A 24,550-nucleotide genomic window follows, 5' to 3' on the forward strand; every position below is an offset into this window, starting at 1 on the left:
GTCAAATGCTTTGCACAAGTCCAAGTAGATGATATCAGTTGCTCTTCCCTTATCCACCATGCAGAAGCTAAAGGGGACAGAGAGACTAGGCACAGCGGATTCTCATTCTATACGAGCGCACTGAGGTGAAAAGCAGGATGACTTAGTCATAAGGGAAAAAGCTCTTGATTCAGGTGCAGTGCCTTCTGTCTCAGGTTCTTCTCTGTGCCCCAAATCCCTCACCTCTCCCACTCAGGTCATCTCTCCCATCTATGTGACCACAAGTCTGTAGTGGTCACAGGCAGCCAAGTCCCAAATCCCTCCTCCCTTGCAGCGTGCATCTGTCATCCCTTTGCAAAATGAGATTGATACCAAAAGACTAGAATCCACAGCAGTATTTTGCTGCAAGGTGAGATCAAGGGCATTGCATTTCTGCAGCAGTGCACCCGGAACTTGATCTCCGTGTCTCGCCGAATAGTGCCGCATAGTCTGTCTGTACTAGTCTTCCTCCGCAGCACGCATGGGCGAACCTGGTTGGGTTCAGGTGTGATGGGGTGTTGAGTAAGGGTTTCTCACCCACAGAATGACAAACTCTCTGCAGCTGATGTTGCCCAAATTTTTGGCTTGCCCAGGCACATCAGACTATTCCCCTTTATTGCTGGGGTCTGTGCTGAAATTGGGGAATCTTTTGCACTTGTGGTGCCAGCAGGCAAGATGTTTGCCACGTGTCTGTCTCTGTCCCACCTGATGTAAACCCTGTGATGATTTCACTGTTGGAACAGGTTGAGAGAGGCAAGTGTCTGCCTGCCCTGGGTGTTTCAGGACACTTAGAGAAGCGATGACAGTGCTGAAGCCGGGAAGGGGTTGTGCCTTGCAGTCTGTGACCTGCCAGCAGTGACTTCCGAGCTGAATTTGGGGAGGCTGATGCGATCCTGTCTTGAAACACCCTCCTTCCCAGTGGTGCCTCCATCTTGACACCAGGTTAGAGACCAGCTTTTATCTGGTCTCTAACCTCCTCTTTCAGTGTGACTATTGGTTAAATAAGGAGAGTGCCATGATGTGAATCTTGCTGTTTGAAATTTTCCCATGTCCTGAGAACAAGTTGAGCATAGGAGTTTGCCCATAAACCTATTCGTTCCCTCCTCAGACTGTAGTGCAAAGATCCTTGAGGCAACAGTCTTGAGCTGGTGAGATCTTGCAGTCTGGCCCTGCGCTGAGCTCATCCATTGATTTGGGCCTGCCTTCTTAATGTGATTTAATCTTGGTCAGCACTGTCTTGTTTGGGGATGTGGGCTGAGGTCAGGTCGGTCTGCCTGTCCTTGGCACCTCTTCTTTCAGCTGTGCCAGCCCTGGGGCTGTGTGTGTGTGTTGTATCGGTGCAGGTGTTGAGGAGGAAGGAGCTCTGGCTGCAGGAGAGCAGAGGCTGAAAGGAGTTTGCTTAGCATTTGTGGGCAGACTCTTAAAATTTTTTTTCCATCCCTCTTTTATCTGCTTCCCCTAGGGAGACCTCAAGTTGAAACCCTGAGTCTCCATATCCTGCCTTTCCCTCAAGCCTGGAGCTGAGAGGCAGCTCTTTCAGCATGGCAGCTTACTGATCCTCTCTGCAATTGCCCCTCCAGTAGGGGGGCATACTGGCAGAATGCTCTATAATGCTGCTGGGGGTGAATGTGTTTGCAGAGCTTCACTTGACCATGCCATGGCCAGCCTCACCGCTGCTACTTCCAGTGGGTAATGCAGTCTGTGCCCCCATCCAGAGCGTTATGTCACCATCATGAAAGACAGCGTGCCTGTTCCCCTTGTGGGAGGACTTGGCCTTGCCAGCTCACCCAGCTGCAATCTAGGACTGCTGTCAGCTGTCAGTTTAATATCCGACACATCCTGTGTTCAGAGAGCCATATCCTGTGCTTTATTGGAGGGAGATGACTCAAACGGGCTTCCTTTGTCTCTGTGTAGTGGTTTATCAAGCACATAAGTGCTGGACATTTTTCATAATTGAATTTTCCGGGAACCCACGTTTAGCTGAGCTGGCTTTCACTCAGCACCACTTGCAAGAATTCCCTGTGGGAACACAAAGGTGAGTGGAAAAAGCCCTGTGTTTTGGAAGCACATGAGCCAGCCAGGTTTTGATTTCCCTGAGAGGAATGAGCTCACGTCTCTGTATCTGCAGCCATGCAGGCTGCCAGTCCAGTGGTTTTGCCAGACTGTTGGTTTGTGTGTGTTCCCCACGCCCCCGGCAGTGGGTCTGGAAACAGTTTCCTGGAACTGCAGTTGTCTGCTCGCCAGCTGGGCACTTCTGCTGGGCTTGTTCCCACATGATGGTAGCAGCTGATGTGTCACGAACCTCTCATTAGATGCATATCTGATTGCAGTGCTGAAAAGCATTTGCTAGTAAACCTGCTGGCTTAAATACCATCAGGCCCTAACCGTCCGTGTGGTAGATGGTCCAGCACTCTGTCTTTGCTCCTCTAGGGACAACAGAAGCCCTTGGGGTCCTGGAAAGAGGGTTTTTCCTTGCTCTTAGTGATGTGTGGCTTAGCTGTTTGGCTCCACTCCACTCATCAGTGGTTTTTCCTGATGCTTTGTGCCGCTTTCTCCTCCCCCGCCCTCTGTACAGCAAGGGCCAAGCTTTGCCTTGAGGCAGAGCTCCCTTCATGCTGGGGGGTGACAGCCTTGTTGCACAGCGATGTGTTAACTTTGGTCATGCGAAAGAGCTCCATTCTTTCCTCTTTCTCTCCACTGACGTTATCCCAGTGCTAAGACATCTGTTTCTCTGCATCTTGTCCCCTTACAGTTTACCTGCCAAGCTGATCAATGGTGGTATAGCTGGGCTGATCGGGGTCACCTGTGTATTTCCCATTGACCTGGCAAAAACACGCCTGCAGAACCAGCAGAATGGCCAGCGGATGTACACCAGCATGTGAGTAGCACCTGCACGGGCAACATCCCCTGGGGCTTTCAGCAGGGAGTCCTTCCACTTTCTTACGTCTTTCAGGAGTGTTCAGCATTTCTAGCAACTGGGCTGTCCGCAAGAAAGCCAGGGGACGATCTTGAGCCAAGCTGTGCTACAGCAGATAAAGTGAATAAAGCAGCTATTCAGGCTGCTGAGCCCAGCAGGCAAGATCTCTGCAGAGGGAACATCTGTTTGCATCCCTTGCTTGGGAGCAGCATGTTCGCTGCTGTCAGGGCTCAGGACCAAAACACAAGGAGCCCCATTCGGTTCTCTGCTGGGCCACAATCAGGTGCATGAGGGAATTTCTACCTCTTTTCTCTTTCCACGACTCTCATATTGGAGGTTACTATCCTTTCCTTTGCTATGTCAGTTTTAAAAAGAGGAAGAAGCCACCCATTCCCTGTCTAGAGCACTGCATGCAGACCTTTTGATGGATCACAGGTTGACATATGCTGTAGTTACCCCAGCAGTCCTACATCCAAAAGAATCAAGTGCTGCAGGCTGTAGGAAAAGAAGGTGTGAACGTATCTAGTCCACCAAATTCACCTGGCATTTGTGTGGGATGCTTAGGGCTGTGTATCTGCTGTAAGAAGGTGCACCACACTCAGCACAAGATGCTTTATCCTAGGAACTGGCGTCAGGCCTTAGTTTTCCAAAAGTACTGGTGTCATCGAGGGGGGAGAATGGACTGGGACTCATGATGTATGTCCTGTCCTCCTGACGCTTTGTTCAGAAGTAGTGTTAACCTGCTCCTCCACACCAATATTTTCCTCTTTCCTGACGAGGAGAATTTGAGGCAGAGAGGGATAGGAAGGAAATGCACTGTATGTTGATGTTTTTAGTCTCCGGGCCTCCTTGCTCTAGCTGATGGCATGTAATTATGCATGAGGTTATGCTTCGGTTATAGGCTCTGACGTGCTGTGTCAGACTGGTGCTACCCTTGACAGTTACAGCGCTCTCTGCTCCCTGCATTGTTTGTGTGCCCAGGCGTGCTGGCAGGACGTGGCCTCCCGTGTCGCCTTGCCTCTCCTTTTTGTTGTGCCCTGCTCCTGCTGCAGATTGCTTCTCCTCCCTGAGGATCAGTCCTCCCCCTGACGTGATAGGTGACAACAACAGGAGTTTGGCCAGGATAGAGGATTTGTAGGCTCTCCTTGGGAGCGCATGCCAGGATGCCTCCTCTCTGGAGTGGGGCTCAGCAGGAGAGGCTTTTAACATCCAGCAGTTGAGTGCAGATCTACTCCATAGCCAGGAGTTGTTGATGAGACGCTGTTAATGAATACACAGGATTTACCCTGTATATTTGAGCTGGCTCCTCCTAAGAGTCTGAGACAAAGCCTGGATGTGAGCAAGTAATGCTGGAGGTGGTCCTCTGGCATTGGCAGCAGCTGTAGGCAAAGTGAGCTTGGGCTGGTGGGGATAAGTGAAAGAGTCTTTTAGGGGCTGAGGGACCAGCAGGGACAAGGAAGTAATGGAGATAACGCATCCTCTAGATAACATCAGGCCATCCTGTGTCCTACCTAAGCAAGGGAAAGGCACTAAGAGGGTGCTGTTACCATGCATGGAGCACGTCTTCAGAGACACCGTTAGGTTAGCTAGGGATTTGGGAGGGCTTGTCTGAGCTCTCCAGTTCAGGGGGAGCAAGTTCATGTAAAATCTTGGCTGTCTTGCTTTAAGACAGCATGCCTTGCTTCTGCTCAGCTTGAGAGACCTTTGGCGTCAGGGGAGCCTTTCCCTTGAAAGAGCCAGAGACACTTTGGAGCAGCCCTGGGGGCTGGAGAGAGCTGGGCTTTTGGGCCATGCTGCTCTGGGTGTGTTATCTATAACTTTAGTTGGCTGTTGGTTTCTGTTTTCCAGGGAGAGAAGGGAGCTGGGCATGGCCTCGGCTCAGTCTCTCTCTGCTGCAGCTCGGGGGGCTGGGAGTGATGTGTAAGCCTTAAGGTGAGGCAGCAGAGTGTGGCGGGGAGCAGCTCTTCCCGCTCCCCTCTGCTGTGGCTTATTCAAAGCAGCACAGCTGGCTCGGGGGAAATGCCTTGCTTCCAGTATTGTGGTGGAAGAGCTTGATGGAAGCGATAAGAGAAAGGTATCCCAGGATTTCTGAGGCTTGCAAATGTGTTGGGGGGGGCTGCTCCCAAGAACAAGATGGGTGTGTGCAAGCTGCAGGAGCTGGGGTGGGGTGCGTGAAAGACAGAGTCCCAAAAGTTGCAGGGGGTCCCAGCAGAGAGGGGAAACTTGCTGCTGTGACTGGCAGCAATGCAGGATGGGCTCTTCACAAATAACGCAGGGTACCCTAGAACAGTCTTGACCCAAGTAGGGCCATAAAGCCCTCGAGGGAACTCTCTGTTTCCTTCTCTCCCACCTCAGCCCTACTACAAAGCGGAGATGAAGTTTACTTCTTGTGTTGCCAAATCTCTTAGAAATGTATTCTTGTTTTCCAGCTATGCTTCCGTTATTACTACTTAAAAGAGCCTTTTGTTCCTTAATTATGTATGCATGCATACATGTCCACCTCTCCCTTCCCCTGTGGCCATGGCAAGTACCTGTCCCTTCCCAAAGACCCCAAAGCAACCTTCAGTCCAGAGAGGGAAACTCTGCCAGGGGATCTGCACTGCCTTCCTGAACTGCCGCTCTGGATTTGTTAGGCGTGTGTCTGTGCCTTTGAAAGGCTTTGGACAATTCCGGCACCCTGCACAGTTTTCCGATTTGCAGTAAATGTAGTTGAAAAAAAGGAGGTGACAGTTTTCCCCTTGGAGCGGGCCTCCATGGCACCCTGCCGCACTCTTCCCAGGGCAAGAGCCTGAGTGCTCATTGCCTGCTGTGGGACCCGATGTGTTAAAAGTAAGTGCTTTAATCTGCGTGGGAGGTCACAGATGACCGAGTGTTCAGGTCATCTAGTGTTTATGTGCCTTGTGTCGAATTTCACAGAGTAAGTCAAGCAAGTCAGTGTTGGGGGTTTGGCCCCCTTTAAATCCAGTTCTGGAAGGGAAATAAAAATATGCGCATCAGGATCTGCTTGTTAGAGCATCTCATGCATGTTTGCCACAGGGCACCCTGGATAAACAGCCCTTGCAGTGACACTTTTCCTTTTTGTGTTGCTAGAAAGCAGACAGCGCGTGCGGGGTGAGCTGGGGGTTTCAAAGCCCCTGTGTATTAAGGGCTGAAACTGGACTCAGGCCTGAACAATGGTGCATTCAATGGCTGACCTTCTCAGCTCAGGGTTTTGCTGACAGGTCGTAAATGAAAACCACTCCAAGAGATTTGTTTTGTTTTTTCTCTGCTCTCGCCCACCTTTGAGCTCCTGTGGTTTATCTCTCTCTGTTTTGTTTGCAGGTCTGACTGCCTCATTAAAACAATTCGGTCGGAAGGTTACTTTGGCATGTACAGAGGTAAGTAAAGCTGAGTCAGGCACAGCGCAGCTTTTGCGTTGGAAGCACTGGTGCGTAAGTGGGAGGAAAAGCCAATATTTTCTGTCATATAAAGCAATAACCTAGCGATACCCTAAGATGTTGAAAGATGCAGCTGTTTCTGAAAATAAACTCCTCCACACCAGGTGTCTGCTCAGCTCTCCGCCATTGAGAGCTTGAGTCCTCCCCATGGCTGTTTTGGTGTTAAACCTTACTGTTTACTGAAGTTCATCTGATGAAGCTGATGGACTCTGTTTCAGGACCGTATGTGTGTGTTTCCCAGCTTGGGCACTGTAACTTTTGTCAGAGAGGCAGTAGCAAACCTTTTGAAGTGTCTTACTTTGGTGTTGATGACTGAATTTATGTCAAAGCCCACCACCAACGTAGTCAGGCCTGCTGTCCCATTTAGTTAGTAGCTTGTCTCCAAAACTAGCTCTCTCTCAAGTGTGCTTGAGTGCTCTGTTCAAGTATTAAGACAAGCTGCAATTAAAAAAAAAATGGAAAAATAACCTGCCCCCAGAAAAAAACTTCTTTGGGGTGGCAAGAAAATCAGAGGTGGGCTCGTGGTGGAGCTTCAGCTGTTTGGTCTTTGTCTGCTAATGTGCAAGAAATCTCCTGGCTCCTTGGCTTAGGCTGTCTGATGCAGCAATGAGTTCCTCAATTGACATTACACCTTTTCTAGTTTAAACACAAAATCCTTGAAAGTTTTTTAAAGATTTTGAGGAGAGGGGAACGGCAGGCCAAATTCTGACTTTACTCGTAGCAGAGTGGAATACCTTTTTGGCTTTCAGCACAGTCCCACTGGCTTAGTTGACACTGAACTCTGGTACATTTTATATACTGGTATTCAATTGCCTGAATATGCAGTTTTTATCTCTGAGACGTTCAGATAGCATTCTTTGTGGCACTCATTCACTGATAAAGCCTGACTGAAGTACTGTTTTGATTATGTGAGTCCTTGCTCTGTTTTTTCAAGTGGGAGTCCGGAGATGCTGGCGCCTTGCTGTTGGCAGCAGTAGCATCTTTTGCCACTTCTACCATAGCTTCTAAGGAAACACAGACACTGCGGCTGGCAGGACTGGGAGCAGGCGCTGGCTGTTGAGGCAGCGTCTCTTGCCCAACTTGCTGGTGGGCGTTTCGGGGGAGTGGGGTGAATGCCGGGGATGGATTGGCTGCTTCACGCCAGCTTTCCTGGGAGCAGGCAACAAGACAAATAACCCCGAGGAACACTGGCAAGCACCATCTTCAATGCTAGCAGTGACGTGTTCCCCCTAGATTTTTCCCAGAAGCTGGCTGCTTCTGTGTTGCTAGCTAGAAAGGAGCCTGCATTAACTTTGGCTGTAAATATGCAGTGGCAGGCTGCTTGCTGGGGAGCAGCAGGAAGAAGCTGTTCCTGGAAACTTACAGGGGAGACTGTAGGACCCGTCAGGGCTTTTGGGAGAGACAGCTCAGTCCTGTAAGGCGCAGGGTGGTGGAGGGGATGTGCATCTCCAGGTCACTTTTCACTCCCAAGCAGAAATCTCAAAGGGTGCAGAGGGTTTTGTATAGCTCTTGCTTTTCCCAGCCATACTGAGTCTGGTCAGCTTGGTCCGTGTCCCTCTAACTTTGTACAACCTCTGTTCAGGGAGCTGATAGTGGCTTGAATTTACTTGTCATCTCTGACTATTAAATGGGGAGCTGGGTTTGGAGAGGGCTTTTGTGAATAGCTCCAGCTCCTTCCAGAAATTCATAGATATTTCAGCACAGCCAGAGTGCAAAGGTGAGTCTTCCAAGTACAGCAGTCCTGGTCTTTGTGCCTCAATTTTGTGAGCTGACATTAACAGCCTTTCCCTCCTTGTTGGGGAAAGGTTGGGGGAGGTGGGGGGTGGGTAAAATACATCCAAGATTGTGAAGAATGTGAGTACTTTTCTGGGAAAAAGGTAAAGAGATTGCTCAGCCTTGCAGACAGGGGAAGATGGAAATCAGGTGGTGGGATTGGTTCCTGCTCCCTCCATCTGTCCCAGCTCCCCAGCAGAAGTTGCTGTGTGACTCACAAGCTCTTATTTTCAGCCTTTAAGCCGCAATTGGGAGGATTATATGTTAATGTGTGCTAAAGTGCTGTGCCCCATGGAGGAGTCACAAGCACGTAAGTCATCTCTGCAGGACACTTGGCCTCCGTTGGAGGACAGAAAGGGTCTGCTTGGGCGCAGCCATCCCCACTGTGTGACTTCAGGTTTCCTTCATGTGTGAGTCAAAGCTCCTCAGTGTGGACAGGCGAGAGGCTTGAGCTGGTAGGATGCTTTCCTGCAAATCATCTCTTAAGGGGTGTGTGTGGGCAGACAGTCCTTGCTCTGTACGAGTAGCCCATAGTGAGTTGTATGACGTATAAGGCAATCCCAACGTTTCTTGCAAGTTCTTCCCCAAAAGTTACAGGGATTCTTGGGTTTATTTTGGGGGAGGAAGCAGAGGAAGTTTTTTTCCTCATGTTTTTTTCCGTAACATCTAGGTAGCAGCACTGCCTCAAAGCTGGGTGGTGCTGTCTAGCCCTGTCCGTGCTCAAGGGATGACTTCATGTTGCCTTCAGACATAATGTCAAGCAAATGAATCCGTGGTGCCTGTGGGCTCCTGGACCATGTGGACACCAGAGGAACAAAACCTTGGAGAAGTGCTGTCTCTGCTCCTTGCTACAGTCCGACCAGATTGTGTCCTGGAAAGTCCCACTGCTGTTTGCAGACCAGCCATTTAGCCGCCCTGGTGGGAGCCGAAGGCCTAGATCGGGCTGGGGAAGTGTCCTTTGCTGTTGATGACGTTTGGAGGGTAGCTGCAGTAGTGTGGCAGCCTTCCCTGGCCTCTGCTAATAATACCTCCCACGTGTACCAGTGCGGCACTGGGGATGACTCAATTCCCCTGTTATGTAGGTTGCTGGTGGTGTATATATATAAAACCCAAGGCTCAGTGAAAAGAGAGCACTTACAAGTTCAGTTGGCAAACAACTGGTTTTGCCTCTATTTGATTTGTAGTGCTTCTGTACTTCTTTTCAAAATATTTTCTATTTTTTAATAATTGCAATTTGTTTTTGCATTCTGTTTGTCTGTCATTACTTCTGGTACACGTAGCGTTGCCTATAGGCGAAGGTTAGCTTTAATTAGGGAAATAGTCATTAGCATAGCTAGAATTGAAGAGCTGTGAGATTTTGTAAAAAGGTGGAAAATGCTGTGGAAAACATACAGGCAGCAGCTGAAGTATCTAATTTCTCCTCCTCCGTTGAATTGAAGCTGTTATGGATTATTGAGGACAGGGATTATCCATTCTCTGCTAAGCAGCTTTACTGAAAATATCAAAGAAGTAGGAGAAAACCCAGGTTCATTAACTTTTCTCTGTATATTGTGTGTTTTTACCCTCTACTTTATTTTCAACTGAAGGAGCAATTGCTGTGAAAGCCTCTTGGTTCCTGGAAGAGGTCAGCGTGTAGAAACATACTTCTCCCTTACCTTTCTTGCTTGAAGTTTTGGAGTTTGTTTTCTTAAAGTAGCGGGTTTATTCTTTTTCTTTTCTCTCCTTATTTTTCCAAGGAAATGGTTATTCACGCTGCATGTCAGTAATGTACAGGTGTTTTAATTTCTAGCCATTAGAAGTGGGGTTAAAGTTGTCAACAACTTGGCACTCGAGGAACCACTTCACGGGTAACCACTTCCACTTAAAAATCAGGCTGTGTGGGTTTGCTTTGTAGATCCTGATATTATTGACACTAAAAGGTGGAGGTAGAGCATGAGGGTCATGTCTGTGTGGCTTCTCATCACATGCAAGAGCCATGGTGGAGGAACATGGTGTGTAGGAAGCACATGAAATGAAGCAGCACAATCACTGGTACACTTAAATTTGCAAAAACCCAGGAGTGTGAGCACGTTGCCCTGCTCCCTGGCTAGTTAATTTGGCTCCTGTAGAAGATAATGGCATTTGTTGGATGTCATGGCCAGTGTGGAATGAATGCATTGGCTTAGCTTGCTACAGGGCAGTGGTACTCTCTATTTTCTGCAAAACCTGAACATGGCAGTTGGAAGTGGGGGGAAAAGTGCCCAGCCCAGCAAAGGCTATCTCTTTCTTGCTGAAATTTCCTTCATGATGGAGCTGTGTCCTCTGAGCAGAGGATGTAGAGCCAAGGATTCCCGTGTCTTGGTCCCAGTTGTGTTGGTCCGAGAAGTCCCACTTGTGACTTTGCTTCCTAATCTGAGGAAAGTCCCCCTAAACCTATGTCTTTCCATGGGTAATTTAGGAATTCTTTAGTAATTTTTAGAGAAAGGGGAGTCCATCCTCAGCAAGAGAGAACTGAGTTGCTCTTCTTTAGGTGTGTTGAGCCTTTATAGCTCCGGTCAACTTGTGTTCAAACCTCCTGAAAATGAACCCCAGCAGGTCTTCAGAGCCTAGTGGGAGCGCAGGCTTCTCTGTCTGCTTCTCTTTGGAAAATGGAGCTTTGGGACAAGTTGTTTAAATCTCTATAGCAAGCATAAATGCAAAGATACACCTTTTGTCCTTGCAAAGGTGTTCAGAGGCCATTAGCAAGTCTCAAGCAAAGCTCCTCTGGACGGCTTTGAGCTCAGCATGCTTCAGTGCAGGCAGGGAGAGCTTGTGGTCATCTACTGGAGGACATTTTGAGCCATAAGATTTAAAGGGAGGAGAATATTCTGGACCATTAATCTAATGGTGCAAAGCCCAGTATGCTCAGAAGGGACTGGTCCTCCCCTCACCCCATTTCCCCCAGGGCAGCTTGAAAGCTGCCTTCCCAGCCACTGCATCACACTAATGCCGATGTCCATGGCCCACAGCAGCCAGCCAGGACACGTAGACCTTTTCATTGTAGCAAGCACAATACAGGGATTTGCTGTTTGTTGCTCCTGACAAAAGGGCATCCCAGCGTGTGGTGGGGGAGCCAAGGCTTGTTTACACCCCAGGTCCCCCAGCAAGCCTTGCCATGGTGGTCAGAGGGGAATTTCTGCACACTGCAGCTTGTGCTGGACCAAAAGCCTCTTCAACGGTGGCTGTTCTGAGGGTGACACCCAGTGGTGATATACAGGGGAAGCCAGTTAACTCCAGGGATTGGTCAAGAGCTGGCTGGCTTCTGTGCAGATGAGCCAGTTGACTTCAACCAGCTTCCAGGACTTTCAGTGTCTCTGCCTCTTCTGGGCTGCCTGGTAAACAAGCTGCTCTGCTTTTGGTGGTGGTGGGTCAGGGACACTAGAAAGAAGGTGGGGTGTGGGGCTTTTGCTTCTCAGCATCACAAAATATTTGCAAAAGGCTTGGGACTGGTTATTAATCCAACTTGTACTCCTATCTGGAAGGTCTGATCTGCATCCTTCTGGATTCATAGGAATGCATCCTTGGATGAGAGAGGAGGATGCGTGTATGCATGGTGGGAGGTAGTAGTGAAGCTGAAGAAATTACAAAAATCATATTGCAAATGGAGTAGAAACACGTCAGGGGTTGTTTTAAAAAACCCAAAGTGTTGGAAAGCAGAAATCCCATTAATTTCCAGTGGTGTTTCATGTTTCTAAACCCCTTTGGGGCATCGGGAGCTCTCCTTCATCAGTCTTTGGTTTTGAGCAGGAGTTTACATGTTCCTGAAAGATCCAGTTAGTGGTTTCTTTCCTCTCGTTCTCCAACGAGAATAAAGAATGTTCTCTTCCTCTTTTCCTTACCCAGGGGCTGCAGTGAACCTGACTCTAGTGACACCAGAAAAGGCTATCAAACTGGCAGCCAATGACTTCTTCCGGCATCACCTCTCCAAAGACGGGTGAGTAGGAGGTGCAGACCTTTCACGTTCCACTTAAAAGACACCGGCTCTTGAGACAAGTCTGATGAGTTATCAGGGCAAAGGTGGAATGGGGTGATGTGATGACTGAAATATGAGTTGACCTTGAACAGCTTAGCTGGTGATGACATTCGGGCTAAGGATGTAATGTCTAAAATGGGAAGTGAAAAGCACTCCACTGCATGATTGCTTTTTATTTGAGCTCCTAAAAATAGTCCCAGATCTAAGCCAAGGTTAGCAGATCCAGAATTTGTAGGCAGAATATTTGAGAGGAACCCAATGGCACTGATCACTGCTCAGACAGCTGCTGGGAGGACCCTTGTCCTCAGCACCCTATTGGATGCTGTTATGCTCTTTCTGGCTTGAACAGATGGCAAGTCAAGTTCTGTAGACCCCAAACTTGGCATCCCTTTTGTCCTTTTGCAGCTTGAAAATAGTTTTAGAGAGGTGGTGAATCTGAATTGACAAAGGGCACTTGCAGCTGACCTTCAAATAAATGCTGAAGGAATAAAATTATCTGTTTAGCTTGCAAGTGAATTAAATGTGAGTAAAAGCTGATAGCTAAGCAGTTGAGAGGGGCTGGACCTCGAATATTTCATGCTGTTTTCACCAAGATATTTCCCTTGCAAATTGGAGAACGCTTGTGTCTCCCTTCAGACCAAGACCTTTCTCCAGAGACAGACAGTGAAGGGCACTCTCTCCATTCCTCAGTGATAGTAGTTAGAAAACAGCCTGCTTGGGTTATGATCCTGACTCTTCCCATCAGCAGTGATGGGGCAAAGCCTCACTGAAAATGCAAGACTATCCCACAATTACTTGGTTTAACAACTTTCCATAACATACCACGTCAGTCACAACTGCTGCAGATCAGTAGCTTGACAACTTCAGTGGAGATTGTGGACTGACACAGATTGAGGATCTCTTTTTCATGTACCTAATTTTTTTTGTTCTGGAGTCTTTTAAAGTAGCAGCGAACATATGTCTGTGTGACTCATCAGCTCGCAGCTGTTTGTGATTTTCTGTCTCTTCAAATAGTGTCTCTTCTGCGCTCTGCTCAGACAGTGGGAGGTGGTGATGTCCTCATTGCTCCTCACTTCTACCAAGGTGTGGGTCTGATCCGTGCAGCAGACAACGTGGCGGGCCTTGGCATACTGCAGTAGACAGGAGCACAGCTAGCTCTTTGCCACCACTTATGAAGTGAGGGCTTAGTATGTTGTACAGGGAAGATGAAAGGGTGCCAAGCTGCCACACACTATGAGAGTTAAAGACTTCCTCATGGGACAAATGTGTGTGTCTGCCTCTCAGTGCTGAGGTGGGCTTTGAGCGGGTGTTTGGGTAAGTGGGATGCAGCTGTTTCCATGAGCAGCTGAGGTCTTCACCAGACCTCTTCCCGTTTGACTTCTGGGTTCCTGGCAGATCCACACGTGACATGGATGTTGTGCTGTGCTTGATTCAGAATAAAGAGCTAGAGAGTTTTGCCAGGAGTGAGACACTCTGTTCTCCTAAAACACATGCGCTGATGGGACTGGCACTACAGTGACCTGGAGCAGCAACATGATACTGAAAAAAGGACCAAAGTCCTTTTTGCACAAGCCAAACTATCTGCTATACATTCATACTATGCTGTGCTCTTAGGCCAGCATCCCAAAGGATGCTCTGGTGCTTTTCTGGCTCGGAGCTGGAAGAGTCTTCTAGACCTGTTTGACATTGAATGCCTTTGTTGCTAAGCTTCTAGTGCTTTGCTCGAGACGTGTTGCATGAATTGGAGAGCCCTGTCTGATAAAATGTGCATGTTCTGTCAGTATTTGCTGATTAAAATATGCTGAGCGTGTCTTCTGTGTGCAAGTGGAAGAAGCACGCGTGGACCAGAGAGAGTGTGGCAAATCCAGCATGACCCAAAACAGCCTCAAGTTACACAACTCTTAGTGTGCATTATTTTTATTTTTTTTATCCTTTGAGAAACTTAGTGTTGAAATGAACTTGCTTTTAAAATGCTAGGAAAAAAAGTGGCATAAAGCCTGTTTTTGAAAGGCCTGACTGAAAACAACACCTGTGTCGTAGGAAGCTCCTGGCTGCAAATTGCTGGGAGACTATTTTGGGGATGTATCACTGTAGGATTGTGCTAGACTCCCTTTTCCCTGGCCGTGATCTTGGATGCTGCTGGAGGTAGCATATTGCGGCAGTGGGATCTCATGCCCTTGTTGGTGCACCCATCTCCTTGAGTCTGGAGATGTCTGTTCCTGCAGCCCTCTCCCCCATGGGACTAGCTCAGGGGGACACTCCTGCCTGTACAATGTTTTTCCCCTCCTTTTGATGCAGGAAGGATGCGTGCTTACAGGCTAATGGGGCTTGATTTCTGCTTCTTTGCCTGTTTCTATTTTGATGTCAAGACCATTATGACAGCCTACTGCTGCAGCTTCTTGTTTCATGAGGAAACAAAACTGTGTTGGTCCTCCCAAGGTGTCCCGGTCATTTTAGGAACAAGGGAGGCCTGGGGTGAGTTGTGTGAGTGATGGAAATCCCCTTGCTATGCCATGGAGGAAAGGAGGAAAACCAAGATACAGAAAAACCTGAAGGGCACCTCATGACCCTGCTAGAGAAAGGCAATAAAGATCAAACATTATTTTGTGACGATTTTGGCCTGGTGGCCTCTGCAATTCTCAGGAGAAGTAGTAAAAGATGTGACCCGTAGAAGAGTCTTCAGCTAGGTCCTTGTTCCTGTGGCACTCTGTGCTGGCTGGACCACATGGCTGGGGAAGGCAGGACGCGAGAGAGGGGGAACTTCGAACCTTCAGGTGGCTGGAAACAGATGGGATTTTTTTTCTCCTCTGGATTTCTGAAGCTGGATGTGTTGAGAGACCCGTGATCTCACAGCTGCTGTTAAAATAGAGCAGAGGATGTGAGGAGTCATGGGGGTTAAGTGAAGCACTTGAATGTGAAGCACTTGGGTATGAAGCTAAGAAAGCGATTTAAATCGTTAGTACATCAGCATGCGTTTAAAGTACATTGTTGAATTTTTGGGTGCTCAGTGTGTGAAGCCTCTTTGATAGATGTAAGTATTGCCTACTTCTTACGTCCTCTTAAATTGGGTATTAAACACTTCATAAAAAACCAGTCCCTTTAAAGTGTCCTACAAGGTTTCACGTTTATCTCCAAAGTGTTGAGTGCCAGATAGCTGTTGTGTTTGGCATGGGTTTCCCAGGTTTTGCTGTTAATTTTTCAGGTTCTTGGTTAAATACTCTGCCTTGGCTGTGGTAAAAAGTGTCTCATGGCTTCTTATAAAAGCGATTTCTTGCTCATAAAAACTCTGTAGTGTCCCTGGATGAGTTTCCTGCTGCTCCTGTCCAAGGTGTGTTATGCCCTTGCTTTTCCTGTCCTCTTTGATCTTGACCTTCATTTTGTTTGCTGTTCTGGAGCAAAGGCTGGCAATCTGCTGACTTAGCAGCTCAGAAGACCAGCACGATTGCGTTAATTGTGTTTTTGCTGATGCCAACAAATTTTCTTCCTTTATGCTTCCCCCTGCCTTGTAGCTTTGCTCAGAGAAGAGAAATAGCCAACTGAAATCCTGAGACAAGGAAGGCACTTTTCCTTCTCTACTATGCAGATGGGGAGACTCGAGCTTGTTCTCCATTGCCGTCCCAGCTGATACGTCTCTCCAGGGCTCCTTCCTTCATCTTCTCCTCTTTCAGGCTTTCCTAAAATACGTGGACCATCTCTTCAGTGGCATCTGTTTAAGTAGCCATTGCATGGCCTGGTTGATCCTTTAGCTGCAGAATGCTCGTAGACAGTCTGTAAAGGGAGATTCTTGATTTAGGAAGGAGGGATGCTGCCGCTAGTCCTGATGCTGAGCTGCAGTGTCTCCTTGCATACGGTGTGCTTTGGTCTTTTCTCTGGGCCAACACAGCATCTCCTGTAGTTATCTACTGGATATCCAGACACTTCTTTAATGCAGATAACCCTCATCCAACCCACTGGGACTTGTAGGTGGGGGAATCCAACCCTTCCCCTAGAGAAAGAGCCAGTTAAGAGCTGATAATCTCACTGTGCCTATTCAGGGATAGCTGTCTGGGGGGGAATCTTTTATTTAGCACACAGAGGCTCAGGGAATTATAGTGGATTGAAGTTACAGATATCAAAGGTCAGCCAGAAAGTAAATGCACGTTCAGCTGTTAATCTAGAGGGAGCTAGAGATGGGCTGTTTAATCACAGAATAGACACAGGAGGGTGTATTCCAGGCATGTGTCTTGGGACAAAAAACGGGTTATGTCCGTGTTCAGCATGCCCAGCCGTGTTGCCCTGTCCATTGTTCACTTCCACAGACATTTGTATTGGAAAAAAAACACTTGGGATCTCCTGCCAGGGCAAACCTGATATAATGGGTGCAGACACAGAATCGCCTTTCTCTTGACTTAGTCCAAACATGCAACACAGAGCTCCTGCAGCCAGAGGCAGGTTGTACCATACCTGGAGTAATGTCTGCCAGAGCAACATCTCATAGAATCGTAGAATGGTTAGAGTTGGAAGGAACCTTAAAGATCATCTAGCTCCAACCTCCCTGCCACGGGCAGGGACACCTCCCACTAGATCGGGTTGCTGGTGGCATTACTTTGAGGCAGATCTGTCCCACATCTGTGTTTTGTTTTGCTTGTCTGAAGCATTTTTCGCTGGCACTAGAAGCGAGAGGGACCTTGTAATGGGAAGTTTCTTTCTTTTGTGTTTCTCAGTATCATAGCTCCAGCTTTTCTGAAGTGTGGTTGCAGGAGCTTATCGTTCCCTCTTGGAAGGTCAGGGGTTGGGTTAAAGGGACTGACTGGCAGTTTGTGTGCATGTCCCCGTGTGGCTGTGGCAGACAGGTTGCCCTCCCTTTGAAGGACACCTCCTGCGTGTTGCTCCCCTAATCCGTATCAAAGACCCACTATTTAAATTGTTTGAAAGCAACTGACTCTCTCTGGTTTGAAACCTGGGGAACTTTCTACAATCTGTTGGGTTGACAGACCAGAGGCAGAGGTTATTTTGAGTGAGATGTCCAAGCTGGGGACAGTAGCCTCTTGGGTAGTAAATGGGAACACACTGCTTCATATGGATGTTTCCTTAGGTCAATGATTTCCTGTCTTTGGAAATCTTGTCATCCTTATTCCAGAATGTCTGGTTTTGGTTCCTGCCCAAACACAGTCAACTTCTACATGGTTGAGATTTTTCATAAACTTGAAAAAAGTCCTACTCTGCTCCCATGTGACATCAACATACCAGTGCTTTCAGAGATCCTAACTTTGGACTGATGCATTGCTCTTGAAAAGCTCTCCATAAACCTCTGCTTCCTCCTTTTTAACTTGCTTATTTTTCAGCTCTAGTTTGAAACTCTTAGATTGAGCATGAATGTTCTCCCCTTCCCATTTGACGTTGATTTGTCAGTAATTAATTGTATGTCAGTTTAAAAAGTGTAATGACTGATTTCTGCCAGTGCAGAATTTGGGGCTATTGTGTCTATGTTATATTTAACACCTTCTTGCTGTGATAAAAGGTGGTTTCTGCGTTTGTAGGACCAGATCCTTGATGGTGTTCCAGCCTTTGAAATTAGTTGAGCTATGCCAGTTTTTAAACCAGAGGATAAGGCCTGTGGTGCCTTAAATATTTAAACCCCTTTGTCATCTGGAGATGAACCATTTTCAAACTCCTTTTATGTGCAGGTTTTGCACATGTGCAGGTAAGGTTTTACAAAGGGAGTTTGAAAAGGGAATTTGCTCTGTATGGCAAATTTTAAACCTTCTGACAAAAGGTTTGCTTATCTTAAGCTATTTTTTTTCTTGGCCTCCCCCTAATTCCTAGAATATGCAAACCAAAAGCTGAGAGCCCTTGTTCTAGATGCTTTTGATGTACCTGTTTGACATCCCTAAAATACACCCACGCACGTAAGTCCTTCGCTGGGTCACACTGGCATAGCTCCATGGAGTCCAGGCTGACTTTTGTTGGCTGGGGTAATGGTCCACATATGAACACATAGGGCAGGTCATCTTCGTCTTTTGACCTGAGTATCGAAGTGGTCACTCTGGATGACAGCCAGGAGGCAGGTACTCCAGGGATGCTCCAGGGCTCTTGGTAGAGTGGGAGATGCTCTGTTGTGCCGTAGAGGGGGACTGGGAGCTACCTCCTTTGGGAGGTTTACATCCTCCCATGGCTGGGCTAGGAGTTGTGCAGCCTTCCTGCTGACCGCATTCAGAAGCACAGAGACTAGCACTGTGCTTCGGGCCACCCAAGAGCCACAAGTTGGCCACCTCCAGGTATCAGTGTTGGGGGGGACCTCTGGATTTGCACACCCTGATACCTGCGTATCTCCAGAAAAGCTTGCCGTGCATGCTTCAGTGTCCGTCACTCCACGTGAGGGATTGTTCCTTACAGCTTCTCATCTATAGGGGAATTTGGAAAGGGGAGAGCGTGAAACGTTCCTCCCTTCAGACTAACAGGAGAGCTCTATATTTAGTTGCTGGTAATCTCCGTTGTGGCTCTGTGCCTCTAATCCCCTGCTCTGATACTCTCCCTGGAGAAGATGAGAGGTGGAGAAATCAGCCCAGCTGACATGGTGGGCCAGCAGGATTACAGCATATCTCCTCTCCCTTTCCTATAGGGTTGGCACTGAAACTTCTTTGCTGGCCCACAGTGCCACAGCTCTGCTGGGTGTGCGTGCTTGTGAACCCCCCAGTAAGGGAGTGTGGCTTGGTTTTGCAAGGGAATAGGGCTTATCATTGTGGGACTGCTGTTGCCACAGTCTGGGGGCTCGCCTTGAGTAGGTTAAGATGAGGTATTGCTGCAGGAGCAGGGCTGGGTTGAGTAAAAATAGTACTTGCATTTAAAACAGAAATAAGAGGAGGCTCTTTGCCTCTGGCTGTGTGATTTATATACGCTCCCCCCCCCGCCCCACCTTTTAGAAAAGACAAGATCAGAGGCTTTTTTTTTTTTTATCAAGTCAGTGTTTTCTGGTGCTGAAGGGTGAGATTTTTTACAGGTTAAAAACTCATCAGTTTCTGAAAATTGAGGCTTTCTGAGCATTTGCATCCTGAGTTTCTCTTTGTAGTCTTAGCTGGGCTGTTTCGTGGCTTTGGGATGGAGGGACCTATGAATTGCTGCGTTTTGTTAGGCAAGAACATGTTGCTGATAATACCTGCTCTCTAGTGCCAAGGATGCACAATGATGCAGTGCCGGGGGTCCATCCCATCCCTTAGGCAAGACCAGTTTAGTGCAATGGCCACTTTTTTCAGGTTTGGAAAGGCTGATGAGGTGAAGACGTTCCGAACTGCAGTGGAACTGCCTCACTGACTCTCATGTTTGCTGTTTATTTATTTTACTTTTGTCTGAGAACTCCAAAGCAGCAACTTGAATATTTTTCCCCTTTGCCTCCTTGCCCTGTGGTCTCTGTTTGCTTGTTTATGGGGTTGTTGAATGTGTTTAAAGGACTAGGCTGGCAGAAGGAAAGCTGCTTATCCCCGTTAATACTCGGGTCCTCTGCTGCCCTCTGAAGCGATATTCTTTCTGAAGGCTGTGCCCTGACTGGGGGCAATGCTGGGATGGAAGAGCGCTGCAGTTCTCTCCCTGGGGATGGAGGTGGTTGTGTGCTCTTGTCTGGGGCTGTTCTGGGTGGGCTTGGGACTTTTTCTGAATGTTTTGTTTCTGGGGGAAAAAAGGGGTCTTTTCCTGCAAACCAGGTGATTCTGTCAGAGGTGACAAGCTTGGGCTATGCTGAACTGTCAAGCCTAGCAGGTTCCCCCAGCCTGCCTGTCCTGTAACCCCCAGGGTCAGAAGTGTGCCCCGAGTCCCTGAATCCAGTTGCTCCAGTGTTACTCCAGGCCACCTCCTCTGACTGACTCTCTCTCTCTTTTCTTTGGGCAGGAAAAAGCTGACACTGCTGAGGGAGATGCTGGCGGGCTGCGGTGCAGGTACCTGCCAGGTGATTGTCACCACTCCCATGGAGATGCTCAAAATCCAGCTGCAGGATGCAGGGCGAATTGGTACGTGGGCTTCTCTTCCCTGTGGACTGAGCGGGCGGGGGAAAGGGGGTGGGACTGGGCTGTCAAGGCAGAGGGGAGGGAATGAGTGGAGAAAACCTTCCACCTGGTCTCCCAAGTCAGAGGTATCTCAGGCTGTAGCGGAATTTTCTCCTCTTCCCAGCTTGTTTCCCCCAACTCTTTGCTCATCTGGCTTTGCAGTTACAAAAGGTGATGGATTTTTTTTTTTTTTTTTTTTTTGCTCAAGGCAATAGGCTTGGCAAGTGAAACAGCAAATGCTGTGGATGGAGAGACAGAGGAAAGATGACTGGGTGGTCAGCTTGTGAGGATTAAAACTTGTTAGTTACTGTGCACCCAAGAACAGATTAGCATCCGCCAGTGCTTTTCCTGTAGTGCTTCCTCCATCTCCATGTTTTCTGATGTCTGTTCTCTGTCTTCTGCCGCTCTGAAGCACCTGCCTAACAGCTTCCCCAGGGGATGTGTCCTTTCCAATTGACTTGTCTCCCCTGTTACTCTCTGCTTTTTAGTTGTTTTTTTTCCTCCTGACAAAAGCAGTAGTTGTCTCAGCTGAAGCAGTAAATAAAATTCTCCTGGCATACTAGATTTGGAAGAGGTTTGGGGTCAGGCTTTCAGGGCTGTGGGCAGGAGCTGGCAGGCAGAGACAGGAGGGAGTGCGAGCCCTCTGGCTGAAACACCGTGTGCCGTTTCTGGTCAGAACAGAGACCAGTCTGGTGTGGAGACTCTGGGGAAAAGAGCTGTTTGCTGTCGCCTTAATCTCTTCCAGAGGTCAGCCCAGGGTATGGCCTCGTTCCCCACGAGCCTGGCATGACACTGTTAGATACCATGTTTGTGGCCCTTCCTGGAAAACGCGCCAATTTGTCCTTTAATCTCTCCTTTGATGTAGCATTCATGAATAATCATGGATTTACTTTTTCTTTCCTCTCTTTGCTGTTTTTAATGCAGACCTTATCCCCTTTGTGTGTATTATTTTAAAATGTTTGAAGGAATTAAGCCATGGTTTGAGGGTTCAGAAGAGGCTTTTGCTGCTGTGAACAGCCTGTTCTCTGCGTGGTGTGCCTGTGGCAGCCAGAGCATTGCCTACAGGTTGATGTGCTCTCCATCTTCTGGCCAAAGAGCAGAAATGCATCGGTTTGAAAAAGGCTGGGAGAAACCAGGTTGCGTTTATAAATGTGGCTGAGGAACTCCCCAGGTTAATGATTGCTTTCAAGGGAAGGAAGCAAAGAACAGAACTGTTGAAGGTTTCTTGTTTATTGTGTCTATTTGGTTTGTCCTATCGGGGCCTCCGGGACATAGCTGGAAGCAGGTACTGTCATCTGCCTGCTCCTTTTCTCTGCAGCACGGAGGTTGTGTGTGACAGGCTGCTTCTGCTTAGGTAAAACCAGTTGGTAGGAGAGTGCAGCAGACAGTGTTGTGGTGTGGCGGCAGCCGAGACTGGGACAAGCTGGGTTGTCTTAGTCTGAGGGAGATGGGTAGACTGGGAGGAAAACCTTGCAGGGCACCTGGCTGTCCTTAGTCTGCATATTTTGGTGCAGCTAGAGATGTGCCTCTTCCTCCTCATCCCGTGGCACTGGGCAGCAAGAGGCTGCTGTTGAGCATTTTGCAGACCAGTGCGCTCTCCACTTCTCCCCAGCGGCACAGAAGAAGCTGATGGCAGCGCAGGCCCAGCTCTCCTCTTCCTCTGCGGCGGGGGCGGCGGAGCCAGCAGTGGAAACGCGCACCACGGCAACACAGATAACAAGGGAGCTGCTGCGGAGCAAAGGCATTGCAGGACTCTACAAAGGCCTAGGAGCCACGCTGCTAAGGTAGGATGGCGTGGGCTTGAGCACAGGGCACTCATGTTCCTAGTCTTGAACCTAAAGCACCAGCCATCCAGGGGATGAGCCTGCAAAAGGGGTGTATTGGCTTCAGGGGGTCTGTGTTTGATTTGGTTTGGTTCCCATGCACAGGTTTTGCGCATTAAAGAAGGGAAGGTCAGGGAAGCAAGGGAGGCTGCCTTTTTGTTCCTGGAAGATTTAATTCTGCTGCTTTCTGTGGAAGGTTTTTGTCTCCCCCATGGTCCATATTTTAACACTGTAGAGAAGTCCTTGTGAGCTAGCAAAGCAGAACTGTCAGCCTGAGTCTCCAGAGTGTGAAACGGGTTCTGGCCCGTTGAGCATATTGGATGCAAGGACTGGTGCCTGCTTTGTCACTCTTTACCTGGGTTTTCACACAGTGACCTCCCTCCAGCTTTAACAAAGGCAGAGCTAAAAAAATGCCTAGTGGGATGGGGGACAGAATATGAACCTCTTGTAATTAACAAAAATGGACAAAACGATTGATCTCTGAATGTCCTGGGATTGAGTGTTGAAAGATGAGGGGGAGGCCATTGACCCTGCGGGGCTGTATGCCTCCCGTGGGCCTGTTGTCCTTTGTGGAGTGTGTTTTGCCCCTGCTGCATTTCGGCTCCTGTCTGCCTTGTAATTGCAGAGCAGGGATGTCTGGGTTGCACTTGTGACTGTGCTGCCAACGCGTGATGCTTGCAGCCCTTCCTTTGATGCTCAGTTTGTTGGTGTCATGCTCTGACTTTGCTCATCTGACTTTGTTCTTCTTTCTTCCCCTTCCTCCCTCCCCACTGCAGGGATGTCCCATTCTCCATTGTTTACTTCCCACTGTTTGCAAACCTGAACAAACTGGGCCAGAAAGACCCCAATGTCAAGGCTCCGTTTTACGTGTCTTTCCTCTCCGGATGTGTGGCTGGCAGTACGGCTGCGGTGGCTGTCAATCCGTGTGACGGTAAGTCCCAAGTAGCCTGTGCTGGTGGCCTGGTGCCAAGTGACAGGAGTCAGAGGCCCATGAGTGGGCTAGGTGAGGAGGAGGGTGACCATGCCAGCCTCTTTGCAGCACGAGCACACAGGGAGGTACGGGAGGTACACTGCTGTCTGAGCTCACTCCAGCTCAGACAATGTTTCCTGTAGCTGAGCTATACCTTCGGCCACAGCTTGCACAGAGGTTTGCAGTACTTGTTAGGTAAATCAGGAAGAGGGTGTCATTCATTTCAGTCATTCTTCGTGGGAAAGTCTGTGAACATGCTCCTGAAAAGGCATGTTTCCATGTGGAGTGATAGTATGCAGACCACTTACATGCGTACGTTCATGGACAACCAGGGGGAGCCTCAAATCTGCGGCCTTTTCTTCCGCTCCACAGCATCTGCCTTAAATACCACCTTGGTTTCTCTGCTGTGAAAAACACCAGAAAGTAACTCCTCTCTCCCCAACATTGCACATGCTCCAAGGTGTGAAGAAATGTACAGGCAGCTTTGTATATTTTAGATACTTCTTCCAGAAGGAGTTGAGTATTTGAAAATCAGTTCCCACTTTGCAGAAAGCTGTCTGAATTTAGAAGCGTTTAAAGCTTAAGTCAGCCTTGGAAACCTTGGTCACAGTGAGGGGAGGGTGTAAGTTTTGAGTGGCTGTGTTTTTCTTTTATCCATTTGTTTGTTTTCCCCTATTTTGCTGATATGTACGTGAAAATGGTCCGTGTTCTTGGTGGTCTCATTTTGACTGTATTTCAAAGGCCTTATTCTCAGGGTGGCTCTTGCCTACTGAAGAGTGTGCTACATTCCCAATGCTCACCACTGTCTCCCTGTCTCCCTAGTGATCAAAACGCGGCTGCAGTCCTTGCAGAGAGGAGTGAATGAGGACACCTACTCAGGAATCCTGGACTGCACCAAGTAAGACTCCTTGTGGAGCAGGCCACCACATCAGATGTACAATATCTGCTGCTGCCAGGCAGTCAGTGCAGCTTCTAGACCCAACTAGCAGATTATCTGTTTTGGGTTCCCTCCAAACCTGTGCTTTTATCTATCTATCTATCTATCTGTAGGGATATAGATTTATAGATCTATGACCAGATATATACCGTTCATATATATAGGTATATAAAAGAGGAACTTCCTCCTATTTTGAGCAAGGTAAATATAGTATTTATATTTAAATGCATCTGTCCAAACCCGAACAGTCATAACGCTGAGATTTTATTTCTGCAAAGGGAGGCAATGCTGTGGTTGTATTTCCCAAGGCCTTGTCTGAAAATCCTACAGCATTAAGTCTCGTAGCTGTCCCGGGGCCGCTCTGAACAGCGGCTGCAGGAGCACTGAGTGGGCTGTCCCCAGCCGCGCTCTCCTCTGACCCCTTACTAAACTGTGGTCTGGCTGCTTCAGAACATGAAGGGAGTTCCAAACCACCGGTGCTGTGCTTCTGTATTGCTGTTATAGCCAGAGTCTCTTGCCATCTGGCTGTGTCCCGTACTGAGGGTGGAGTTGGCCTCAGCTTTTGAACAGGGGGCACCTTTTGATGCAAGCATGGGGTTGTCTTAGCTGGGCATCCAGACCCAGGCAGACACTCCTGGCCAGACATAGGGATGGGGCATGTTGCTGCAT

The 24,550-nt window shown here is 48.4% G+C and overlaps 1 protein-coding gene across 2 annotated transcripts in view; it reads left to right on the forward strand.

The window, feature by feature from the left end:
* Window positions 1–24,550, forward strand: part of SLC25A22 (solute carrier family 25 member 22) — a 52,322-nt gene that overhangs the window by 25,409 nt on the left and 2,363 nt on the right. For both annotated transcript variants that reach the window (XM_063332170.1, XM_063332171.1), the window contains exons 3-9: window positions 2,771–2,896; window positions 6,257–6,312; window positions 12,007–12,097; window positions 19,997–20,115; window positions 21,764–21,935; window positions 22,751–22,905; window positions 23,767–23,842. In XM_063332170.1, the coding sequence (XP_063188240.1) occupies window positions 2,771–2,896; window positions 6,257–6,312; window positions 12,007–12,097; window positions 19,997–20,115; window positions 21,764–21,935; window positions 22,751–22,905; window positions 23,767–23,842 (795 nt within the window). The remainder of the gene's footprint in view (window positions 1–2,770; window positions 2,897–6,256; window positions 6,313–12,006; window positions 12,098–19,996; window positions 20,116–21,763; window positions 21,936–22,750; window positions 22,906–23,766; window positions 23,843–24,550) is intronic.

Source organism: Chroicocephalus ridibundus, chromosome 4 (genome assembly GCF_963924245.1).
Source record: "Chroicocephalus ridibundus chromosome 4, bChrRid1.1, whole genome shotgun sequence".
Taxonomy (NCBI): Eukaryota; Metazoa; Chordata; class Aves; order Charadriiformes; family Laridae; genus Chroicocephalus; species Chroicocephalus ridibundus.